Source organism: Semicossyphus pulcher, unplaced genomic scaffold (assembly GCF_022749685.1).
Source record: "Semicossyphus pulcher isolate SPU_LCO1_2020_fin unplaced genomic scaffold, fSemPul1.0.p SCAF_13, whole genome shotgun sequence".
Taxonomy (NCBI): domain Eukaryota; kingdom Metazoa; phylum Chordata; class Actinopteri; order Labriformes; family Labridae; genus Semicossyphus; species Semicossyphus pulcher.
The window spans coordinates 4,180,160-4,204,287 of record NW_027211637.1 but is presented as its reverse complement, the minus strand read 5'-3'; the positions used below and the strand labels follow the sequence as shown (position 1 = coordinate 4,204,287).

At 42.2% G+C, this 24,128-nt stretch overlaps 1 protein-coding gene across 1 annotated transcript in view; it reads left to right on the top strand.

The window, feature by feature from the left end:
• Positions 1–24,128, top strand: part of LOC138590044 (plexin-A1-like) — a 294,703-nt gene that overhangs the window by 254,708 nt on the left and 15,867 nt on the right. Inside the window, exons 20-25 of the mRNA XM_069660575.1 lie at positions 5,395–5,629; positions 10,193–10,341; positions 17,747–17,844; positions 18,350–18,508; positions 18,734–18,800; positions 23,459–23,605. Coding sequence (XP_069516676.1) covers positions 5,395–5,629; positions 10,193–10,341; positions 17,747–17,844; positions 18,350–18,508; positions 18,734–18,800; positions 23,459–23,605 — 855 coding nt within the window. The remainder of the gene's footprint in view (positions 1–5,394; positions 5,630–10,192; positions 10,342–17,746; positions 17,845–18,349; positions 18,509–18,733; positions 18,801–23,458; positions 23,606–24,128) is intronic.

Sequence of the window (24,128 nt, the reverse complement as noted above, 5' to 3'; positions counted from 1 at the left end):
GCGTAGAAGCAGCCGCTTAGCTCCGCCTTCCCCCTCTGGCAGACAAACCACTGCTGGCTGATGGAAAACGCGTCACTAACTGGACAACGCTTGTGATTTTCAGACCCCCAGTCTGTAATACTGCAACTGCAAAGGCTTTCATCAGTGGGCCATAGGCTCAATCACCATTGTGCTACCTCATTTGGCGATAGATAGAGACTGAACAGACATTTAATTAAATGAAAATCTTCGAGATTATTACTTTAAATGGAAAGAAACAATTAACGGCCCTGTAAGGTTCCTTTCAATTGGAGAAAACGTAAAACCCTAATGGCTGCCCAACATGCTATGCTATGCACACTGTCGGCCCACAGCGTCCAGCTGGTGCCTTTTTATTTATTTTGCCACTAACCTCAGACAGCCTGCATAAAATCCGTCAACCAATTCCCACCGACCAGATAATCGTGCGAGAGCAGGGGGCATATGACTCAACAAGAGCATGAAATGTTTATACAGGCCAAACACAGTGCTGCTTGTTAGTTCACTCAACAATTATTTAATTATTCTCTATGCATCTGTCTGATACATTGTTGGTCATTTAGTTTATAAAATGTCAGTTAAATGTCTTAAATTCTCAGTGCCTTGTATTCAATTCACTTGTTTTGTTAAATAGTGCTAAATCCATAGATTATAATTATAATTAACAGAGCTGTCTCTGATTAATTTTCTTCCAACTAACTTGTAGACAAATCATCTCTGACCTAAAAAACATCAGAAGAACATTCTCATAAACTGATATTGTATTTGTCAGCGCGATGGGGTGAAGGTTTGCAGGGACTGTGCCACTGTCAAGATGTTATTTGAACCATTTGTTAGATACCCACAGGAGAAAACTAAAGTTAAATATTTATTTCCCCCTATTTTCATATCAGAGTTCACCGGTATGCCTCTGTTACATGTTGATATCGCCCCCCGGCATCCCCCCTGCTCCTGCAGAGACTCTGTTTCTGTCACCTTTTTCATCTCACATGAGTTCGCCGCCCTGATTTAAAAGCGGTTATAGCTGCACACTGCGTCAATAAAAGGCAAATATAGTGCTGCCTTTTTGTAGTAAACCTGCCATTTTGCTCATTCTTAAGTGGCATTTTTGGAAGATACTATTAAAGGTTACAAAAGGTTACTAAAAGTAGAACAGAATGAGGGCGAACAGAGAGATACATTATGTATGACTCATGTAATAAGAGATAAGAAAAGCATGTGTGTACTAACTTTCACTAAAGTTTATGTCCATGACAAGCCGCTTCCAGTAGAGGGGATGTGTCCTGAAGATATGCAGAAACATAAAAGGTGGTATTAAGAATAGAATTGTTTCTGCAGGATGCCGCTGATATGCAGACACTAAGCTGGTCTCTAAGCTCTAATCCCGGCACCTCGTTCACTGTATAAACCTTTCTGATGTGCAAATTTTGTCCAACTTGCAGCAAATCCAAAGCAAAGTTGCATGTTTTGAAAGATGACGCCACATCATCACTAAGTTACACTTCCTGTTTTCTATGATAAGTGTCACATGCTGCAAGCCACAACCCACAGTGCGATGCTGTTTCATTTCAAGTGTTTCATATGCTCCGAAATCACGATCCAGCAGGATGTAGTGTTGGTAGAAGTCAAAGAACAAGCTTACAAGTGAGTCCTGCGGCAACCTCTCAGCTCTACTCGTCCAGAGTGTTGAGCTGTCACCATACGGCAGACTGAAGTCCCTGATTCTCTCTGACTGCAGCAGACTTTCAAAATCACCGCGCAGCTCCCGGAGCATCAGTATTGAGGAAGGTCAAACCTCAGCCAGGCGACACGGCACTCACTCTAAATATATTTGGATGGTTGTCTGAATATCCTACCAGAGCACCCACTCAACTCTTCCCCCACCTCCTGCCCCTTTTAAACTTGTCATCAATGTCCTTCCAGAGTCATTCCACTATATCTTTATGACATTTACTCCCCGCTAGCTACAGCCAATATACCTAGAAAGCAACTGACAGCGCATCCATGTAATTCAGTATGATAGCTCTCAACGCAACCAGCCAGTTCCAAGGTGGAACTCTCGCTCCTTTTTTTTTTTATTTTGAACGAAATGTCATGTTGAATATTGGAGCAATGCGAAGTGTTAGCGGGGGTGGTGGAGTTAGTCCTTCGTCTGACAATAGCCGAAGAAAAAATAGAGCTGTCTGTTCCAATCTCTTCTGCTGCAAGTGTGTGTGTGCGTTACAACATGCACTATTTGTGGCTTGTGTCTCACATATGTTTGTATCAATGTGCACATATTTGCGTTTGTTGTAGCAGAGAAGGACGCAGCTGTAGCACAATCATATTCCCCATGTACAATGACCTACATACAGGGGACCCCAATGGGTGTCCACACAGACTTGGCTCGTGTGCGTCTTTGCGTGCATGTACAGAAAGAACTGCTGTATGTGCGTGTTAGAGTGTGTCACTTCAGATGCTCAGCTGTGTGTTGGCAGCTGCGTGTGCCTCCCTTGAGTTTTTGAAGAAACTTGTTTGTTGTTTTGGCCTTCAGCTTTTTAAGTTCCTCCATCAGTCCTTCAGTCTGTCAGGAGGATAAAAATAGACAAATGTGCCTTCAACTTAATGCTGCTTATACTTAAGCAGCATCCGTGTCATCTGAGGATATGTTTACCCCGGTTTATTGTATCAGTTACACCAGTGACCTCAGATTAGATTATAGTAACCATCTGGTAATGCGAGAGAGTAGCGAACCAATGTTGCTGATCAAATTAATGATGGCTTAGCTCCAATCAAGCGTCCTAGTCAGCCTTGGACGTGTCCAGCATTCACAATGCCACAACAGCAGCACCCTGAAGCTGATGTACATAGAATTTGGTCATCATTAATTGTACATTCATAAATTAAATACTGAGACATGTTAAATTATCTTCAGTGAAATGAATGGACTGTTGGACCTCCAATTCCTCCCATTTTAGACTCAACACTGGGTGTTGTTTTTTCTCTTATTGCCATTAAATCCCATTAACCAACACATGTAATCATTGAAGCCACTTGTACTAACCATTAATCACATTGTAAGGATGCAAAACTAAAGTTTGAATAAATCTTAAACCTGCAAAGGTGTGTGTGTAAACACTCACACAAAGGCCCAAAATACACACGCACAAACAGAACCTTAAGGACATGCACTAATGGAGAGATGTCAGAGTGAGTGGGCTGCGCATGGATATGTGCCCCCAGCAATTGGGGGATCCAGTGCCTTGCTCAAGGACACCTCGACAGTGCCCAGGACAGGAACTGGCACCTGTCCAGCTACCACCCCCAATTCCATGCTTTGTCCGTACTGGGACTTGAGCCGGCCACCCTCCGGTTCCCAAGCCAAGTCCCTCCAGTCTGAGCTACTGTCTACCACAAAGGGCAGGACAACAAGCTGGGAAAAAAAACACTGCTGACATATCATCACATAGGGTTTCATTATAAGCCCATTATTCACTCTCTTTATAGCTCTTAGCTTTAGCTGCTAAAGGCATCATTTTGTTAACCAGCTAGTCACCAATTCTGTCTGTCAGCTGCCTGGTGCTGAGCAGTCCTAAAATGGGTCTGTTGTCTCACAAGCTGAGATGCTTATTCATGTGTCTTTCCAGCTTGACTGCTGCAGTTCTCTTTTCACCTGACGCAAGTCTGTTGACTCGTTCTAGCATGTCGACCCGCATTACACCCATTTTATTTCCCCTATATTGGCCTCCAATTCAATTCAGGATTTACTTTAAGGTCCGTGTTTTCATGTATGAAGCGCAGGCACCTGTGTACATCCCTACATCAGCAGTCGATCCGACAGGTGTTCTGACCAGCGTCTACTTGTTCCTCATGTCCGACTGAAAACAAATGGTGATCATGCCTTTGAATTTGTGGCACTTTGGAACATTGGAGCATTGCACCAGGCGTTTTTGACATATTTGATCCGAGCAGTATTAAGACATAGGTCTTTGAGGCCCTTCACTATGTTTACAGCGCTACTATTACAACATGAATGCATGAAATATGTAGAAATCTCTTGAAATTAGCAGTTTGAAGGCGGAAAAAAACTCTTTCTGCGACCTAATAAATCCCGACTTGTATTAAAGCTGTCTGCCTGAGTTAATTTAGTTCATTCTCCTTTGCAAAGTAACATCTTTACATCCTGATCATGTCCACGCAGCTAATTGGCTGCTTAATCTTAGACAAGTCAAGCTAATTGGCTCAACTATTGCAAATTGAATTTGTAGGTATTGACTGCAATGATATTGATGAGAACAGCTTCTCTGTTTTATTTTTTTTTATCAGACTTTGATAACATGAAAGTGCTCTTACAAGAGCTTCAAAGTGCACAATCACGCCTCATTTTAATCGGTTATCAACCCCCCTTGTGGGTCGCTTGATTTGATGGATTCCAGCTCTGAGACACACTGAGCTTATGTAAATGTATTTAGACAGAAAAAAAACATTACATGTGTTTGACTTCCCATAATTAGCACGACTCCTTGGGGAGAGATTTAAATGCTGGTGATTACTTTGTTTGATTACTTACACTCTGTGTGAGTCGTACTATGGTGTTTATATATGTGTGCGCTCTGGGCGTCTCGAGTGTTTTGTGTGTGTACCTCCAACGCACAGCTTTAACCTGGTTCACGTACACAGCATTCGCTCCCTGACCTAAATCAGTTTGTTAAAGTTGACACTGATAAATGAGAGCATTAACTTTGCAAAATCCATCTTAAAAACCCAAATATTGAGCCTAAATATCTGCAGGCAGCGCAGAAGAAGGTAAATCATTCAAAGCACTGAGCAAGTGAGCTTGTGAGATCTTCATTACCAAAACCCTCTGAAGCTGCTCCCCTCAAGGCAAGAATTGAAAACCTTTCCTACACGAAATGTTCACAGCAGTAGAGGTGATGTAAGCCTCCCCAGCAGGAGCCTGTCAGAGATCGGCCTGTTTAGTGCGAGAACAGAACAGATAAAAATTTAATGATCCTGGTGCTCGAAATTGGGTCAACCAACTTCTCTTTCATCAGACCACCAACTTTTCGATCTCTTCAGACCACCTCGTCTACTCTCAAACCATCTGCTGCTGGAGAAGTGGCTGCAGCCTGGGTGTTATTTAATGTCTCTCTGGAAGGTGATAGTTCAAATCCCCCGACTGGCTGAGGAGATTCTGGTCGAGGAAAGTATAAAAGTAGAAATTTCCTCTCCCTTAACGACTGCAGTGGAGCAGCCTTTGAGCAATGTGCTGAACTTTCAGCCCCGCTAATGCAGCTGCTCAGCGCCCAGCAGAAGAGAGAGGTCGTACTTTTAAACTGTATGAATAAAGCAGAGGGTTCTTTTATCATTTTAAATCTGTTGTCTGTGTGTTTCCAGATCCGTGCTGGTGGGTTCGAGTACTCCCCCGGCACTCTTCACATCTACTCGGACAGCCTGCTGACGCTTCCCGCCATTATCGGCATCGGAGGAGGCGGCGGTCTGCTTCTATTGGTCATCATCGCTGTGCTGATTGCCTACAAGAGGAAGTCCAGGGACGCTGACCGCACCCTGAAACGTCTGCAGCTCCAGATGGACAACCTGGAGTCCAGAGTGGCCCTGGAATGTAAAGAAGGTAGGCAATGAAAAAAGATTGAAAGAATTAGACATAATCATGCCTGGTTGTAAACAATGGCACTTTTACATTTCAGGCTTTAGGTACAGAAAGTTTTGGAAATACTAGCAGCCGGCAGCTCTGACACAGGCTGTAATGGCTGCAATATTTTAGGGCAAATGCTCCCTGAAGCTACTTGGCTGCGTGATGCGGCTTTGCAACAATACAAGATGAGAAAGCAGGTTTCAGAGTATGACTGTGCAGGCTGATTTAAAGGAGCATGCTATAGTTAGAGGTGAAATCGTGTACAGAAAGAGGGAGAGGTAGTTAGAACTGTGAATGAAACTGCAGACAGGGATGCAATCAATTGCCGTTGGATGCTGCCGTCATCACTGTCATAAGGATGTCTGCAGGGTATGTTCACTGAGGCGAATGCATAGCTGAGTCATAGCAGATAGATTTTATTTAAGAATACACAGGCCGGTAAGATCATACATAACAGACGGAGTCTGCAACCATTTGTTTTCAGTTAAACTACCTTTTTTGTTTACCTTGAAATATAGTATGTGCTTCTTTCGATGTTCATCACATCGTTTAATATAGTTACAGTGTTACAATTTCATTTAGCAGAGGCTTTTGTCCATAGTGACATACTTTAGAGAGTTAATACAACACAAGCAACGATCAAGACCGGAGGGAACGAAGTCAGTTAGTACAAACAAACAGCTTCAAGTGCGATCGGACACTGGTGCAGACAGGAAGTGTATAGGGTTTTTTTTTTTTTTAAATAATAATAATAATCATCATCAGCAACATCAACAAGATCAGTATAGTCATCATCATCAATATCAGTAAGTGCAGAGGTGTTCATAAAGAGGACTCTGCGGACCGACTGGAGTTTGGTAGCTCGTTCCACCACCGCCACTGAGGAGAAGAGTTTAGTTAGAGACTTAGGGCCCTGTTGTGATGGGAGTACCAGACGCATTTCATTGGCAGAGCGTAGTGGGCGGGACGGAGCGTAGACCTGGATAAGGGCATTCAGGTAGGCAGGAGCCGTTTTTGTTGCTGTTTTGTAAGCAAGCGACAGGGTTTGAATTTGATATGAGCGGAGACTGGGAGCCAGAGGAGGGACAGTTTCTGATCAGTCAGGAAGCAGGGAAATGAGAACAGTTTTTCAGATACCAAGTGTATACCACTTATAGCGTGGATCCAAGCTGTACAAAATTGTCAACTTCCCACCCTGGGCTCAAGTCCTGTTAGAGGATAATTCTGCCAAATGAAGGAGGTGAATTTAAGCCCTGCCCCCTAAAAAATACTCTTGAGAAGAAAAGGAGCCATACGATGTGGCTCCTTTCAAACAGCCCTATTTCCTTAACTAGAAACGTGTCACAAAAAGTGAGCGAGCATACATAGGTAGAGAGAAGTACAAGGATGTCAAAGGGGGATTGTTGGCAGAGAAATAAAATGTATTATGAGTTAATGAATGAATGAGTGGATGAAATATTTAGACTCTGAGATTGCCCAGGCTGAGAGGGAGTCACGGGAAGCTTGGGAGTGTAGATGACTGATGTAAGGACAGGTGTTTACACTTGGAAAAAATGACACAGGGGCTCACAATGATGGTACAAGGTTATAATATTATCACACCACGGTCATGTCACAGAGTTAAAGATCTTTTAGCTGCCCAGGAAAGGCTGTCAGACAAATAACTGCAGCAACTTTAGATTCAAGGTGCGTTAGAGTCAGGGTGATCTGTGCACCTCTGCTGACATTTTCAGAAATGGTGTTTTCAGAATGGCCCCGTTTGTCCACAAAGATAAACCCGAGAATATTCCAGTCAATAGATATAAAAGCATTCATTTTTTCCATGAAGTGAAGCATGGCTGTATTCCCACCCCCTCCCATAGCTCCCCGCCCCGCCTGCTGTACTCCCAGCTGGCCTATGGAGACGAGACGGTGTGTGTGGGCGGAGGAACAGATGAAGTGGGCGGTGCACTGCGTGTCTGATAGCAAGAGGGAGAGTGTGTGCGTGAGGTCGGCTTCGCTCTGAGAGTCTGGAGGGGAAGAGACAGGGGACGTTTGGCTCAGTCATCCGTGAGAAGCAGACATCGCACTGTACACTATCATCCAAGCTAGCATATTAGCAGTCATGGGTAATTAGCTACACATTAGGAATGACAACTGCTGACTGGCAAGTGTCACTTTGCAGTTCAGGGGAGGTAATATGGATGTGTTTGAGATGCTTTGATGGGTTAAAACCAAGGAGAAGAATCGTTTCTCACTACTGAGGCCTTCTCACACTCCATCTCCGACACTTTGTGTTGATTTAGTTCGTCTTTGTGTACTCAAATCAGAAACACAAGGGTTTTCCCAGGAAAGACCTGTAGAGTTTACACAAGGCAAAGTAAAACCTCTCATCTACTTAATATAAAACCAAAATCATGTTACAGTAAGAAGTGAGAGTGATTCACCTGCACATAATGTCATTGAGGCCTGTGTGCTTCTTTGTCTTCACTCGGCTCTGAACACCTTTGCAGTTCTTGTTGCTTTAGTCAGGGATCAGAATTCATCACATTGTTGTCGTGACGTCGGTAAACAAAATGTTCTCCCCAGTTTTCAGAATCAGAAATACTTTATTTATCCCCTGGGAGAAATGTGGATGTTACAGTCGCTCTTATACAGAAAGAAGCATGAAGATAGGGAGTAAAGAAATATTAATAGGATAGAAATATGTAAAATATGTCCTTATTTATATACAATAAAATAAGAAATAAAGATAAAATATTAAATCCTGAGAAATGGCATCTATAGCAATTTAAATATAACTGCCTGATTTAAATACAACATTAAATGAACAATATAAAGGCAGTATTAATGCCAGTATCGTAGAGTCCAAAGTTTGATGGCCACAGGCAGGAGTGACTCCCTCTGGTGATCTGTGGTGCATCTCAGGGGGGGAATGAGTCTGTCGCTGACTGTGCTCCTGTGCTTAACCAGCACATCGTGGAGTGGGTGGGAGACATTGTCCAAGACGACACGTAACTTGGACAGCATCCTTTGAAGTAAAACATCCTGAACGCTCACTTGGCAAGAGGACCTCAGAGTTTAAACACATAAGAATGTGAAGCCAATCAGCTTCTTTTAAAGCATTAGGGTACACCTTCCAACCAAACCAGTGTTTTATTGTTTTTTAGAAGAAGTAAACACAGTAAACCTTAATGGGTCCTTATAGAGTATTTTATTTGATGTTGCATTCGATTGGCCTCAAATTATTTTCATTTAAAACCCAAATTACAGCCTACCATCTGTTTTTCGCCGTGTGGAGTTTGCAATCCTGCTAGCTACTGGTGCTGTAGCTAGCGGTAGCTGGCAGCCTACGTTAACGTTGATTGATGTGAGGGTGGCGGCTGCAATGGCGATCATGACGGTGCATGTCCGTGACGAAGCGTTAGCAACAATTAAGTTTAATCAGTTTAATGTGGAGATGTGGCGTCACCACTTAACAAACAGATAACGCCATCGTCTGGGTAAAATACCTCTCTGCATTTTATACTGGTATATTGGTCGCACTGGTATTTAGGACGCAGACCATTTTTTAGATGAAAAAAAAAGGAATTAAAGTGCGTCTTGTCATGTCTGACCTTCACCTGCTCATCTTTTATTTCTCCTTTGTCTTATCCTCTGAATTTATTTCCTCTTTCATTTGCAACACTTATTCCTTTTTCCTCTGATCCCTCTTTCCTCCTTTTCTCTCTCTTTCCTTTATCTACTTTGCGTCTCGATTTCTCTTGTGGACTAAACAGTCCAATAACAGCTGGGAGAAATTATGCATGAAAGCTCATCCGTCGCTCTTTTAATAATTATCCACTCATGCAATTAATTGACTTTCCTTTCCAGGAACTTTGTTTCCTGTCTCCTGGTTCTGCTCTTCTCTCCCTTTTCTCTCCCTTTTTTCTTCTTCTTATTTTCTTTTGTTTGGATCTTTGTACCTGTAATCTCACTCTTCTGTCTTGTCTTGATTGTAGTTCTTATTTACTATTTTACTCGATTCTCATCATAGCGGAGCTTCATCTTCTCAGCCTTACTGTCTAGTCCTTTTAATAAGACCAAGACACTCTACCTGACACCACGCTTTGTTTGCACTGTCTGTCTGCACTGCAGTCTCCTGTGGTCGCCTCCTCACATGACCCATATAATAAGATTTACAGTGCTGTCATGCAGGCTGTATCCTGGAGTTAACAGTTGGTCTACTTGGGGCCAGTTTTACAAAATGCATGTTCATGCAAAGGTAAGACATTTTTGTGGACTTTACATCACACATGTGGTCTGCCACTGAAATATGCTGGGCCTACTTCCTTAGCTGATTAGAATTGTTGTGTTAAAAGTGGTGACCTCGAAGGTCTCAGCTTCGTTCTCTTTGGCGGCACCTATGGCGATAAACGGTAATTACGGGAGCACACTTCCCAGATATCCAGACAGTGCTGCATGTGTGACGTCCATGGTTGGCTCCGTTTGTACCTCTTGATTTTCCTGGCTGACGGTCACTTTCCGTCAGGATTATTCACTATTCTCTCTTTTTCGTAGCTTTTGCCGAGCTTCAGACGGACATCCATGAACTGACCCAGGAGCTGGACGGAGCTGGGATTCCCTTCCTAGACTATCGGACTTACGCCATGAGGGTCCTGTTCCCGGGAATCGAGGACCACCCTGTGCTCAAGGAGATGGAGGTACGGGTCAGTACACCATCATCCAAGCTTAAACTAAAACCAACTCACCATTAGTAATCCAGCAGAACTTAGAACTAACCTTTTCCTCTAATCAACTTACACCAAATGTAGAACAAGTAGCTGCTTATGCTCACTGAAACTCAGCAGGACGACGCGTTCGTAGAAATATTTCAGGGAGGTGTTTAGAAGTTTGATTTAATGGCATGAAAAAGTCTCAGCTTAATACCTCTGTAGCCATTATCCCACGACAGGTCTCTTTAAAGACAGGCCTCTCCTCGCCTGGGATCTGAGAGGAACACGATGTGTTTCACCTTAAAGCAATCACATAACCTATATTTCACCTGCTTTGTGTTCACGTATTCAGCTCGTCTCAATGAATGCAAATGACTTTTCAAGAGCCTTGGCATCATCATTAGTGTGATCTCATGGGACTGAAGCTCACCGTATTCTCCTGATGAAAGGAAGTGGAGTTTTAAAGTGAGGGTTGCTTGTAATTGACTGAAGAGAGATGTTATGTAAGAGTAACAAGGAGATAAGGAGATGTAAAAAAGGAGTGCAAAGCAGAGATGAAGGGAGTGATTGCACGAGGCTGAGAGCAGAGAGAGAGTTAGGATTCAGGGTTACGAGGATTCTTACTTGCATTATACATCAGTGCTAAGTTATTAATTAAGCTGGTACATGCAACCACCTTGCCAGCACAGCTGAATGGAGAGAGCGCAGCCGATTTATAAGGACATTTTACCGCTGAGGCCACGGGAAGTAGAATTAATAGTACGTCAACATAAACTACTCTCCTCCAAAGCGAGGAACCAGAGAGCCAAGTTTGTAATCAGCAGTATCATTAAGATGTAGAATCTAGTGCTGCTCCATTGACTTTGATTGGAGCACTGACTTTTTTTGGAGTCGAGGAATAATTTGTTTGACCTTTTACGGCTTCATTTAATCGTTCTAATCCAGAAAGTGGATTTATATTCCTAGAAAGGGGGGAAAAAATCCCTCTGGGCGGTCTCCCCGCTGCCATTTCTTTCGCTGCCTTCTTTTATTCGTTCTCAGTGATTCATCCTCTCTTATTTTTGGCAAGAAGGAGCTGTGGTGATTACTTAAATAAGATAGAATTATCCTTGGATATAGAAAAAAGCCCATTGTGGATCCCAGCAGAGACTATAAAGCTATAACTTAAATCTACTGGTAATGCAGTACAGAGTCCTTACAGAGTCCTCAGCAAAAGGAATATATCAGAGTGAAAATCCTATTAAAATTCATATTTTATTCCTTTTTATTTGGTTTACTAAACCGACTCACATAAATCTATTTCATATATTTTGTCTGAAGCTAGAATTTTAAAGCATTTGAATTTAATTTTGTTTAGCTTTCAACATTTATTAAGTTTAAAAAACTACAAAACATTTGATAAAGTTCTTAAATCACTTTTTATTGTTGCAACAACACAAACACAGTTTTAACTAATTAAGGTACAGCCTGTTAATGTTTGTCTCCAGGCTCTGAACCTCAAATCAGCTTCACTGCTACTGAAAATCAGTGGTGTAAAGTAATGAAGTAATAGTTTTTAAGTATTGTCTGGGAGTATCTGTACTTTACTTGAGTTTTACATTTCTGACAACTTCTACTTTTACTCCATTTCCTGAGTAAAATGTGTACTTTCACTCCGATACATGTCCCCGAAGAATCTCTCGTTACTTCGTCAATCAGGAGACACTTGTTGGTCCATTGAGTGTGGATTTTTATCTGAAAATACGGCTTTAAATGAGCAGAAACTGAGAGGTTAAACACTGATGGTGGCAGTAATGCAACATCGTGGACGCCAACTGGTGTAAAAACCTCGAAGAAGAAGATGATTGTTAACTTCCCTGCCCCTCTTCCTCTGCTCTGCTCCGTACAGCATCACATTAACGATCTCTCTCTCTCTCTCTAGCTTAACCACTCAATCAATATGTATGGTCTTAAATTGTGAAGACCTTGTTTTTCTTAAAGTGAATCCATTTTTAAAAATGGTTTCCAGTAAAGAATAAAGTTTATGAATCTCGAAATTCTGATCACTTTCTATTTTAATGAACATCATGTACTTGTACTTTTACGTTCAATACTTAAGTTCAAATAATATGAGAAAAATACATTGAACAACAAAAGATCAGACAAGATGGAGGTATTCAAACTGTTCAGTGAAAAACTAAAGGAGAGTGGAACTGATCAAAATATGAATATTGCTAAAAGTGAAAAAAAAAATCCGACAACAAAACATTAAAGTCTGTGATCGTGTTGAGCGTGATTGAGGAGTGTGCTCTCTCCCTTTGTTTACTTCAGGAAGTTTTCCCCCTAGGAAATCTTGACCAATTAGAAAGCAGTTTCTCGCACATCAAAACTTTTGGTCCGCTGGTTAAAGCTGCCGTGTGAACACAAACCAAACTCAAGGCAAAATGCAAAACTGTGATAATTTGGTCTTTGACTCGGCTCAGACAAACAGACTTTAGGTGTGAGCAGCCTAGATTCACCAATGAACCTAAAGAGCATGTCTTTGGACTGTTGGAGGAAGCCGGAGGGAACACACGCATGCATGAGGAGAACATGCAAACTCCACCCAGAAAGACTCCCCCTTCGAACCTTCTAACCACTGCACCACATGCAGTTTTATTTTATTTTATTCGATGTTATTCATAAGGACCCATGTTATTAAAAATGAATGTTACCATTTGAGGAGTTTACTTGAAGCTAATTTTAATCCTCTTTTAATCCGAGCAAATGATGTTTTGTATCTCAAAGGCAAAATGTTAAAACTTTGTGCACCGTACTAGGAGTGAGAGGGTCAAAGTTCATGGCGCAGGATGTGGTTTGCTTGGTCTTCTTAGTCAAGTACAAGATAGAAATATTGATATTCATAATTGCCATTGGGTTTAAGTCTTTAGTCAAGTTTTAGGAGTTTTATTATTTTTCTCCCTTTTAAATGAAAACAGGTTTTGCAGTCAGCTTAATAAGTCTTTAAATATCAAATTTTCTCAGTCTTTGACACCTCGTTTATTTGCTGTGTCAGGCCGGCTGAGAGGTAAAGGGATATTGCGTATTTTTGTCTAGACTTCCTTCCTCTCTGCTCTGTCTTTCCCCCGGGGGCCGCCGCTGTAATCCAATGGCCTGTGTAAACCAATGCTCCTAGCTTTATTGCTCTGTGTGACTGCTCTCTCCCCTAAGCCAGACAGCCACACACACACACACACACACACACACACACTACATACAGTACATGTGCACACTTACACACACTCTTGCAGATAACTGAATGTACCCTTCCTTACCCTCTCTTTGAAATTGGGTAAAGACTCCGCCTGTGCAGTATGAACATGCATCTCCATCTGTCTCTCTTTGTCCTTCTCTCTCGCTCTCACTCTCTCCTTTCAGCACACTCACACACACACATCACACTCAGTATCCGCCCTGGAGGCCCGAGAATCTCATTTAGCACTTTAGAGAGAGGCCCAGACACTTTATTATGGCACATCAGAGGAGAGAAAGAATAGATGTAACAGTGGTACAAAAGGATGACAATAGACAGAGAGAGAGGAAGAGAGACGGAGGGGTTTGAAATGATGTGTGTTTGTGTAGGAGAGACACACAAAGAAAGATTGGGGGAAATTAAAATGGGAGCAAGACCAACGATGTGAAACAGTCAACAATAAGTGTGAGCGAGAGAATTAGAGCGGGGAGGAAAACGCAGCGACAGAGAGGCGTCTTCAGGGGGTTCAGTGTGTTGTTGATGAGTAGTGACAGGTGCCAGCCAGTGGGACAAGCAGGATGCACCTCTGTCACCACACACACACACACACACACACACACACACACACACACACACACACATTCCTGCTATGCCCCAATGCTTCTTCCCTCCTTCTTCCTTCCTCATCTCCTCCCTCCTTCTCTGTGTGATGGAGGGATCTCTCTCCTGCTTGGCTGGTTCAGGTCAGCCTGATTATACATATTTAGAAAGTTTCACTTACAGATAAAAAGTTACCAGTGACAGCTGGTTGCTGAAGCACTATTAAAAGATTCAGTTAAGAGCCTTCACGTAATCTAACTGTATGGGATGGTGAAAGTCAGAGAATTTCCTTTAATGGCCCGTTCCATTTCTACTGGGAAGTCAGGCCCTAATGGAAAAGGGAAACTTTGGTGTACACTCCGGCATAGTGGGTCACAGTAATGCACATTAAAAGCCAGTTGCTGCCTGCTAAACCCCATTAGAAGAAGAAGAAGAACTGGGGAGTCAGAATCGGGATGTATAAGGATGACTTGACACATCGACGGACACGAGGCCAAAGCCCTGCTGAACTGACCCAAGCTTTAAAACCAATTTGACCCATTTATGTAACTACAACGTGACCAGGCCTGTGACACTTACAGTGTGTAGGCAATGTCTGTAATTCAGTTAATTATTTGACTCTTAATCCACAAGGCAACCCGTCCACCAGTCAGTTTAGAACTGAAGAAGCCGTACAGATGACAGGTGAAACTTCTTCAGTCCAGTTGCCTTTGAATTACATTGACCTGGATGACTGAGAACCTTCACAGACATCAGTGAGGTACATCTACTGCTAAGTAACCCTTAAAATCTTAAAATGTTAAATTACAGCATAATGCATCAGAGCCGCCGGAGCTGGGAGGAGGGATTAAAGGACCTCACGATGCGGGAGATCCAGATTATTTAGTCAGACTTTTTTGGCTTCATGTGCAAATAAGCAGTTTAAACAGAAGTGAATAGTGCCCCATCATTCATTCTGTATGCAGCTCTCTGCACTTTAGGACTTAATGATTTAAATCAGGGTTACTTTAGTCTTCCTATGGGGTTGTCATATATATATAAAAATATCTGCCGTCTCTTTCACGATGTCAGTAGTTGGAGAAAATTCCTTTGGGGCCAGTGCACATCACATTACAACACAGGACTTGCCCTCTTTGACCACTATGTCACGTTGGCTTCAAAGATTGTCACTTCAATGTGACTTGGTTCCAAATCAGAGAATTGAACAAACTGAACCAGGCGTTGCCAACACCGGCTAACCAGGCAGGAACAAACCCCTCTTCACCAACTCAGTATAATCTTTGTTTTCCAACTTGTGTTACAAGTCTCAGGTAAATGGAACACAGTATAGGAAATGACTGATCAAAACAGGAGCTTTACTTAAAGTTTTTCGTTACATAAGTCTAATAAACAATTAAGGACCTGTGTCCACTTACTGTCCAAAGCTTACTGTTGCTAGGTTACGAAAGCGGTCTCCCGGCACTTCTGCTTCCCTCGGTAGTGACAGTCAAGTCTGTTTTAAATTGCTCTGTGTGCTTTGCTTTTATTCAAGGACATTTTACAAAGAAAAAGGTTAAAAACAACGTGAAGGAATCGTTTCCTGGCATTAGCAGCAGCTCTAAATTGTACCCCTGAAAAAACGTTAAAGGAGAATGTTAAAGGATGATGCCCGTTTCAGGGCTTATTTCAGACTCAACAGGATCCAGTTTGAGATCGTTTTGGAAAAGATCGGCCCATCCATCGCATGAATGCAGTTATATTTTAGGGAGACAAGACCAGGATTAGTTTCTCCATCGCCATTGTTTTTGACAAAATTGATATTGGAAGTACCGCCCCTTTTTGATTTTGATTTGTCAGTGGGGAAGAAGTGACATTGATGAGCTCGGCGGTGTTCAAAAAGTTGAACTATTGTGAACTGAGAGCGTCAAAAAGAAGCTGACGTCGAGGGTGTTTTTACACTTAGGACGCTGAGCGCTCAAAATGCTGAACAGCATTGGTTTTGTGTAGAAAATAGCCGCCGCCAGCACAAAAAACGTTATTTGTGGACACAGGCCCTAACTAACTGGAAGGCCTGGACAAAGACGATCTATGAGATGAATACTCAGGCAGCCCAGACTGCTACAGAACGATGCAGCTGGGTCAGAAACAATGATTAACATTCTCATGTTATCGACATTCAACTGGAGGATGCTTTGACCCGTCCACTCGTCGATGTCAAGGAGACAATTATGTCAAGTCGTCTGCTAAAATCATTTGTAGAGCAACAACTGGGAAACACTCAGAAAGCAGCTCACAGCAGTGCAGCGGGGGAGCGAGTCAATCAGTCTGCTGTTTACAAGCCGATCTCAGCTCATCACAGGGAGAGAAAAAACATGTCTGCAGATGTGTTCAGAATCTTTTTTCACTCACAGTGAGTCAGACTGTATTTTAACACTTTTTATCATTATTCGAAGCAATTGATCGTGATGTTGATGTTCAAGCTGGTTTTGAACTGGAGGCTCAGCTTTCCTCATAGAGTAGTGGAGTAGAAACCAACTGAAGAACGAGGCCTTAAAAGTATGTCAAAATGAAAGACGACCTTTTTTATGTTGGTTTCCAGATGATTTCTGTTCCGGGTACATTGAGTGTGCAGTATTTTGCTCTTGTTGTGGGAAGCCACTGTCACAGGAGTAAATACTGAAGGAAAACGAGCACTAAAGATTCCCTCCGGACATGTTTAAGGACATTAAGAAATACTGAGCTTTGAATAATAATTTGGGTCTGATGTTTTTTTTCAGCATAAAGTTAAAAAAGTCTCAAAATTAAAACATTTTTTTCTCATTCATTAAAGACGGGGGGTATTATGCTGTTCCACATTTTAAGACATATATATAATGTCTAAATGTCAGATGTCCAAACTATACGTGGGTGAAGTTTCAAATATGCAGGTAAAAGTATGTTGGAGTAATCCCCAGGCGTCTCAGCTCAGTCTGCAGGCTGCTCTGAACGCCAGGTTTCACACAGTTTTTTCTAAACGCTGCACTTTGTGACGTCACAAAGAGCAGCCTCGGCAGGGTTCGGAGAGCCGGCCAATCAGTAGAAAGCCGGCTTGTAGGGGCGGGGTTTTTTAAATTGTGCTAAGCTACTCCACAGGCTTGAAGATAGCATAATACCCTACCTTTAAAATATCTATAGTTTCATATGTGAATTTTTCAGTGCTTTTCATTTCAAAAGTGTATAGGTCAGAATACTTCAACTGCTCAGTGTATGTGACCTGAATGTCACACAATCACACTTGTGTGTGTGAGTAGTTGGGGAGTCATGCTCATACACACACATCTTACAATGGGATTAATGCAGAGCTCAGAGAAAGTGATGCATGTGACAGCAGTATCAAACTCTGCAGATGCATCACTCTGCACAGTGAAGGTCGGACATCCAACTGAAGTAACGATAAGCAAGACACATTTCTGAGTGAAGGGGACACTTTAAAGACACTGCAGTTTTTTATCTTAGAATATAAAAATGGCTTTGCTTTCAACAAAGAACAGAAATGCTAGTATTAAGATAATCTCTCCATACTGCCATGACTCTCTGTTGTAACTTGTGTGTCTCTGTGTCTTTCTTCAGGTCCAGGCAAACGTTGAGAAGGCCCTGACGCTGTTCGGCCAGCTGCTGACGAAGAAGCACTTCCTGTTGACGTTCATACGAACCCTGGAGGCACAAAGGTGTCTGTCTTTCTTTCTTTGTTCATTCATTTTCAATATATTTATATTTTGATTCTTTTGTGTGTGAGGGTTTATCCAAAACAGAATATTTGAAGAAACAGCCAATTCTTTGTTTGATTCATGAATAAATTATATAGTTACATATTTTAATGATGGGTAATAGAAAAGAGAAAATTTGCCTAAGGAAAAAAAGTATTACCTCCCTGTGTAAAGCCTGCTTTATCACCTGTTTAATTTGACAACAACTTTGCTGCTGCTTTGTTTATGCAGGAATTGGCTAATTGATTAACAGCATAGAAACATTTTGGGAGCTCTTAAATCATCATTAAGCACTTAGCCAAACGGTTTACAGCAAAAGTGAGTTATAACACCATTTGAATCAGGTTAATTGTGCATTAATATTTTAATGAATTGTTGTGGGATTAATGGTGCACGCATAACCAAATGCCTGGGATAGCATTTCTTATGCTCATCGTTGAATTTTGTTATTTCAATGTATTTCCAGGTCATTCTCAATGCGGGACCGAGGCAATGTGGCATCCCTGATCATGACGGCGCTGCAGGGGGAGATGGAGTACGCCACCGGAGTCCTGAAGCAGCTGCTGTCCGACCTGATAGACAGAAACCTGGAGAGCAAAAACCATCCCAAACTGCTGCTCCGGAGGTGAGCAGGATGTGGAGAGACTTTAAAATTTAGTGGAATTATCTAGACTTTCATCTGCGATTGAATGTAAATACTGTCCACAGCACAAAATGATGTTTTTAGGAACTTAATAGGAAATTATTGACCCAAAAACTCCTCCTGTAACTCAGTGAGTTCAGCATTAGTGTGACGTTTTCCTTTTTATATCCATTTTTAATCTTTCTCTCCTTCCCCTCTTCGTTTCAGGACGGAGTCTGTTGCTGAGAAGATGCTGACTAACTGGTTTACATTCCTCTTGTACAAGTTCCTCAAGGTAAGGCAAACAACAACACAACATTATTGTATAAAACCCTTATTCAATTTGTTTGCTGTATCCTTTAAACACGGATTAATTGTCGTCATCTAAAGTGGATTTATATTGTGCTTTGTCTTTAAATACATTCACGCTGCCTGTGTTAGAGTTTTATTAAATGCCGCAGGCTTACATTATGTCCCTGTTGCATTTATCTCACTGTGGTTATTAAAAGAGTTTTCCTGTTTTAGCCACACATTTTCTCTCCGCACAGAGCACTGTACATGCAGCAGATAATCAAAGCCTCTCAGCCGTGTGCGTTTCTACGTTTCTCTGCAGTTTTAAAGTCTTTTTTTGGCTCCACAGATCTTCTCATAATTTCTCCTCTCTTGTAGCCGACACGTCCTCGTCACTGATCTTTATGTCGTTCCTTTGGCTCACATCTCCCCTCCCTCTGATCTCTCTTTCATCCGAGTCGTCGCTGTTGTCATTATTCTGCTGTCAGTCTCCTCTCTGCCTTAAGGTCATTCGCCTCAGCAGGAGGGCGCGATGTCGCTCGCTGTGTCCTCGCACGCCCCCTCTTTTCCTTCTTCCTCTCCATCCTGTGTCCTACACTCCGTCGCTGTCACTCTTACATGAGTCTGCTCAGAGAAAGAGTCTGTTTCTGACGTTTCTCTCTTCCTTCTCTGAGGTTTATTTCTACTCTCTAACACTGGCTTACTTCTGATTGTATGAGTTTAAGTTGTCGTCACATTGTAAGAGCAAAATTGCGAACAAAGTAGCCCGAAAAAAAGCCTATTTATTCACATATAAGATTTAGAAATGTAAGTTTCTGATAACCTGATAAGCAGATATTTTATTAGTATAGCTTTCCTAGTATAGTGTATGGATTTGAAAAATAATGTATGTATAGTTACATTTATAATCTAAAAAACTCATATCCTTACTGTCTATTACTAGCCACAACTATCTAACTAATAAGTGGTCATCTAAGACATTTGTTCCATCACTTTGGTTAAAGATGTAGGAATGAATAGCTACAGACATATGGCAATTAAGCAATATCACACGAGGGGGAGTGATGTCGTACTGAATCACGGCTGTGACTATCTGTGTCCGCAGGCCTCGTGCCACACAGCAGTGATGATGATCAGTACAACAGCACGACCTCGACTGTGATATTACTTTTAACAGTAATAATCAACAACAGATTATTTTTACTCAACTAGTTCCACAACTAAACTGAAACTGGACTTTTGTTGCCAAGCAACCCAAACATTCCCCTGCACCCTGATCAGCTGGTTTTTATCATTTATCTGTCGGTTTTAATTGATCATCAACCACTGAAATAAGAGTCTGCTGTGTGATTCAGAGGTACCAGCTCGTTTAATGACATACACGGTCTGCTGTGTTAATTAACAGTATTCAGAACACCTGGCTGAGGCGGAGTGATACCCTGAGTGAAAAGTCCCAGTGATGTTGTTTTCTATATCAGCACTCATGAAATGCCTCTTGATCAGAACTAAATTTGATCGGAACTAACTGACTAACTACTGTTGTATAAATGGAATTAAAGTGGCCGTAAGCAACATGAACATTTCAATGTAAAAAAAACCTTCCGCCTCTCTGTATCACTCCGCTACACCAAACATGCACGCGCATTTTGCAACTGGTGTGTGCCGCGCAGACGTTGTGCGGTGCATCTCTCTGCTGCACCGAGGCAAGGAGAGAGAGAGAGAGAGAGAGAGAGAGATGCTGTTTATTCCACAAAGTACACTTTATTGCTGGCAAAATGTTCAAATGCTACTGAAGTTATTATTATAGTTATGATTATAGTAATGATTGTTGGTGTGGACCACCTTTTTACCCCTGGGTGTTTGAGCTTAGTGCTCCCGTTAGCTGTTACCGTAAGTGCTACCGTTACCTGTCAAGAAGGAACAGGGCAACCTCTGCATCGCTTCGCTCTTCAGCCCCGAACACTCCCACTCGTCTGATCCCTCTTTTTATTTAGGGCTCTCTCTGACCATTGCTTGTGTTGCATTAACTCTCAGATGTACTGCTAAATTAAATTGTAACATTGTAGAAAATAATAATAACACAATGTCCCTGATTTGTGAAAATCTGATCTATAGATTACACTGACTGTTAGTGATGGAGGAATCTGCCCCTGTTTCTCTCTGTGCAGCAACAGCCATCATCATATCCCTGAAACGTAAATGTCAGCATACAATTAAGAAGCCTTAATGAAGCCACTATATGGCGTGAATGCAAATTTCATAGAAAAGCATGCAGCGGCCGAGCGATGAAGGCAAAAACATAACAGTGTGAAGTATGCTCGCTCGGCCTCGTTAGCAGCTGCCCACCTAATTGGTCCAGATGATGACAACCTTCTTAAAGAGTCCGGCAGCGCAGTGAGCAAGGGGAGAGTGGGGGGGGGGGTGTATCATGGGAGAGGCAGGAAGGAGGGGAAGAAGAGGTCCGAGGTGGGTGTCAGAGGTGGTGGGGTGAGGGAAGAAGAATAGAGGCAGGGTCATGACAGTTAGAGTTAAGAAGAGGAGAGGATGAAGAGGGGAAGGGGAGGAGCAGGAAGAAGAGAGACACTAGTAGGACGAAGGTTTTTGGTTGTATGGGTTAATGAGGGACCAATGATCATCAGTCTGATGTTTTTTTAACCCAACAAATTATTGATACCATAAACATCCTAAATACAGAATCAGAAGGAGCTACAGAGAGAACTTTATGAGTACAACGAGTATGATGAAAGGATTGGTGCTTTAATTACAGAGAAGGAAAAAATCATGACAGAAGGAGGAATGTGTGTGTGAGAAAGAAAAAGCGAGTTGTAAAGTGCATGTGAAGGTGAGACAGATAAATGAGCACTTTCCCCTCTTCTCATCTGGACGTCATGCATCTCCAACACACACGCACACACGCACACACACACACACACAGTCTGAAGCATCTCCTTGCTCGGCACGGTCGATCATTAAACTCTCGTCGGGATGAGTATCGGCCGCGATGTGTCCTCTCTCTCCCCTCTAAACTGCTGCTGCTTCAGTCAGGAGTGTTTTTCTTGGGTCCAAGTGATGACTAACCAAGCTATTGATTGGCAAGTGTCTTTGATGGAGGGGAGAGTGGGAAACATTTTTATAACATCTGTGTCTGGTCATAAGATGTAAACGATGTGGCTGAACTGAAAAGATTTATATAACGCTGCTTAAGTCAGTTCTCTCGACAGAAAGAGACGCATAATTTAAAGACCCCCTCCAGTGAAAATCCAGTATTTAACCTTGTAAACATCTCCATATGGTGTTCTTCATGTGCTACAAGACATATCAGGGACAACATGGCTGGGCCTGTCTGCTTTTAAACTGCAGTGTACCAAGGACAGGCTGAACAACACGCTTTCAGATTGGCAGGTTTGAGACGTCACAAACCTAAGGAGCCAATCCTGTTAATGGACGGGGTAGCGCTGTGCGTGTGTGTAACCTATGGCAACCACTTCGGCGATACACGAGCCAGCTGTAACCGTCATCGCCATTTGTTGCAAACTCACTACTGACTGCTTTCATTAACGTTACTACTACTAATTACTACATTTCAAGCTAGCTAAGTTTCAACAAGTTGCCACTAAACAACGGCAGAGACGTGTTTTTATTTTCAACAGAGGGGGCGGATGAATATTTGCATAGTGGACGGGGCCTATGCAGATTTGGGAATTTTTAATGAGGGAGAAGGAGGAGATGCCTTGGGAGGATTTTTGGGTGATTAAAGGTATTTTGCAGGAAAAAAAAGATATCAGACACAATTTATTATTTCAAGCAGAGTATTTTATACGTTTTAAACATGACTGGAGCTGCTCTTTAAGGTTGAATCTCATCATTTGAAGAAGATTTTAAAATCAGATTTAGAACATTCCACTGGTGTTCTGCAGCAGTTTGTGCAAAAATGTATTTAAATAAATATTAAAGAAAAGTTGGAGGATTGTGGGAATGGTCATGATACGTGAGGCTACAGAACACTTCACAATGACATCAACTCATTTTCTCCCTTTGCAGCTGGCGTTATGGTGAAATACTGTTATTAAAAACTGCTTTCTCTTAGACATTAAACCCACATTAGAGAAGTGCTTGTTGTTGGTGTCTGTGGCCAAGAGAGAAAATAGAACATCTTCTTCTGTGCTCTTCATTTGGTTAAAGACATGATAACCACATGTCAAAGCAGACAGATTAGATGACCTTATTTATGGATGCTCCATGCAAATCAGATGGACTGTGGCTGGGCTCGTTCACATCTTTAGTCTCAGCAAATCAATTCTTAAATGAAAAATTGTAAGGTTTCAAATTTTATAGCCTTGAACAATAATTTGCAACATCCTTAAAAGCCTTAGATATCGTCATGTTCTGGCTTTCAGAAGAATCACTGTGTTTTTAAGGGAATGAACTCAATTTAGACTAATCTTGTTCCTAAGTGGAGGCCAGAACCCATCTGAGGGCTTCAGAGATGATTTACAGGATTGCAAAGAAAATACAATTCAACAATACAAAATTAGATTTGTGAATAAGTGACAGTTTTCCCTCCTCGGGCAACATTTATTCAAAGAAACAATCTGTGAAAGGAAAATCCCTCTTTGGGTGATCTTCTGTCAGCTCCTCTCTTTGTGTCCTCCCTCTCACCAGGAGTGTGCCGGGGAGCCTCTGTTCATGCTTTACTGTGCCATCAAGCAGCAGATGGAGAAGGGACCCATAGACGCCATCACAGGAGAAGCCCGCTACTCCCTCAGCGAGGACAAGCTCATCAGGCAGCAGATTGACTACAAAACCCTGGTCAGTAAACTTATTGTTTCTCGAGGCTCGTCTGCTTTTGTCTGAATCGCTTGGTTTGTTTATCTTGAGTCACATTTGAGAGTCATGAAAGTTTTAAAGCAAGAACTAACTAATCAGCAGCTGATATATGGCAGCTATGTTCACTTAATTGGTGAGGAGTCTGCTGTAGGGGGGATTACTTCCAGGGTAAACATGGGGCTTCAGCATCTGTTGTGTTTGGAGGGTGAACGTGAAACTACTGCCCGGCATTAATCACATTCTCCCTGCAAATAAAGCACTTCAGGTTTGGGTCGGAAACATCCAGACAAGCCTACTTGTCAGCAGGAAATGCCACAGTTGTTTTGTGCTTAAGTGGCGAGTTATTATGGCCACAAACAAATTTGAAGGGACCAGGAAAATGTCCAGGTTTTTAAAATAGCTGCTGCAAACAAACTAGGTGTGAAAATGCTGTCAGGTGCGTTCAAATGCACCCAAACAGTCATCCAAGCAAGTCACCAGTTGGCAGCGTCTCTGCTCCAGCCTA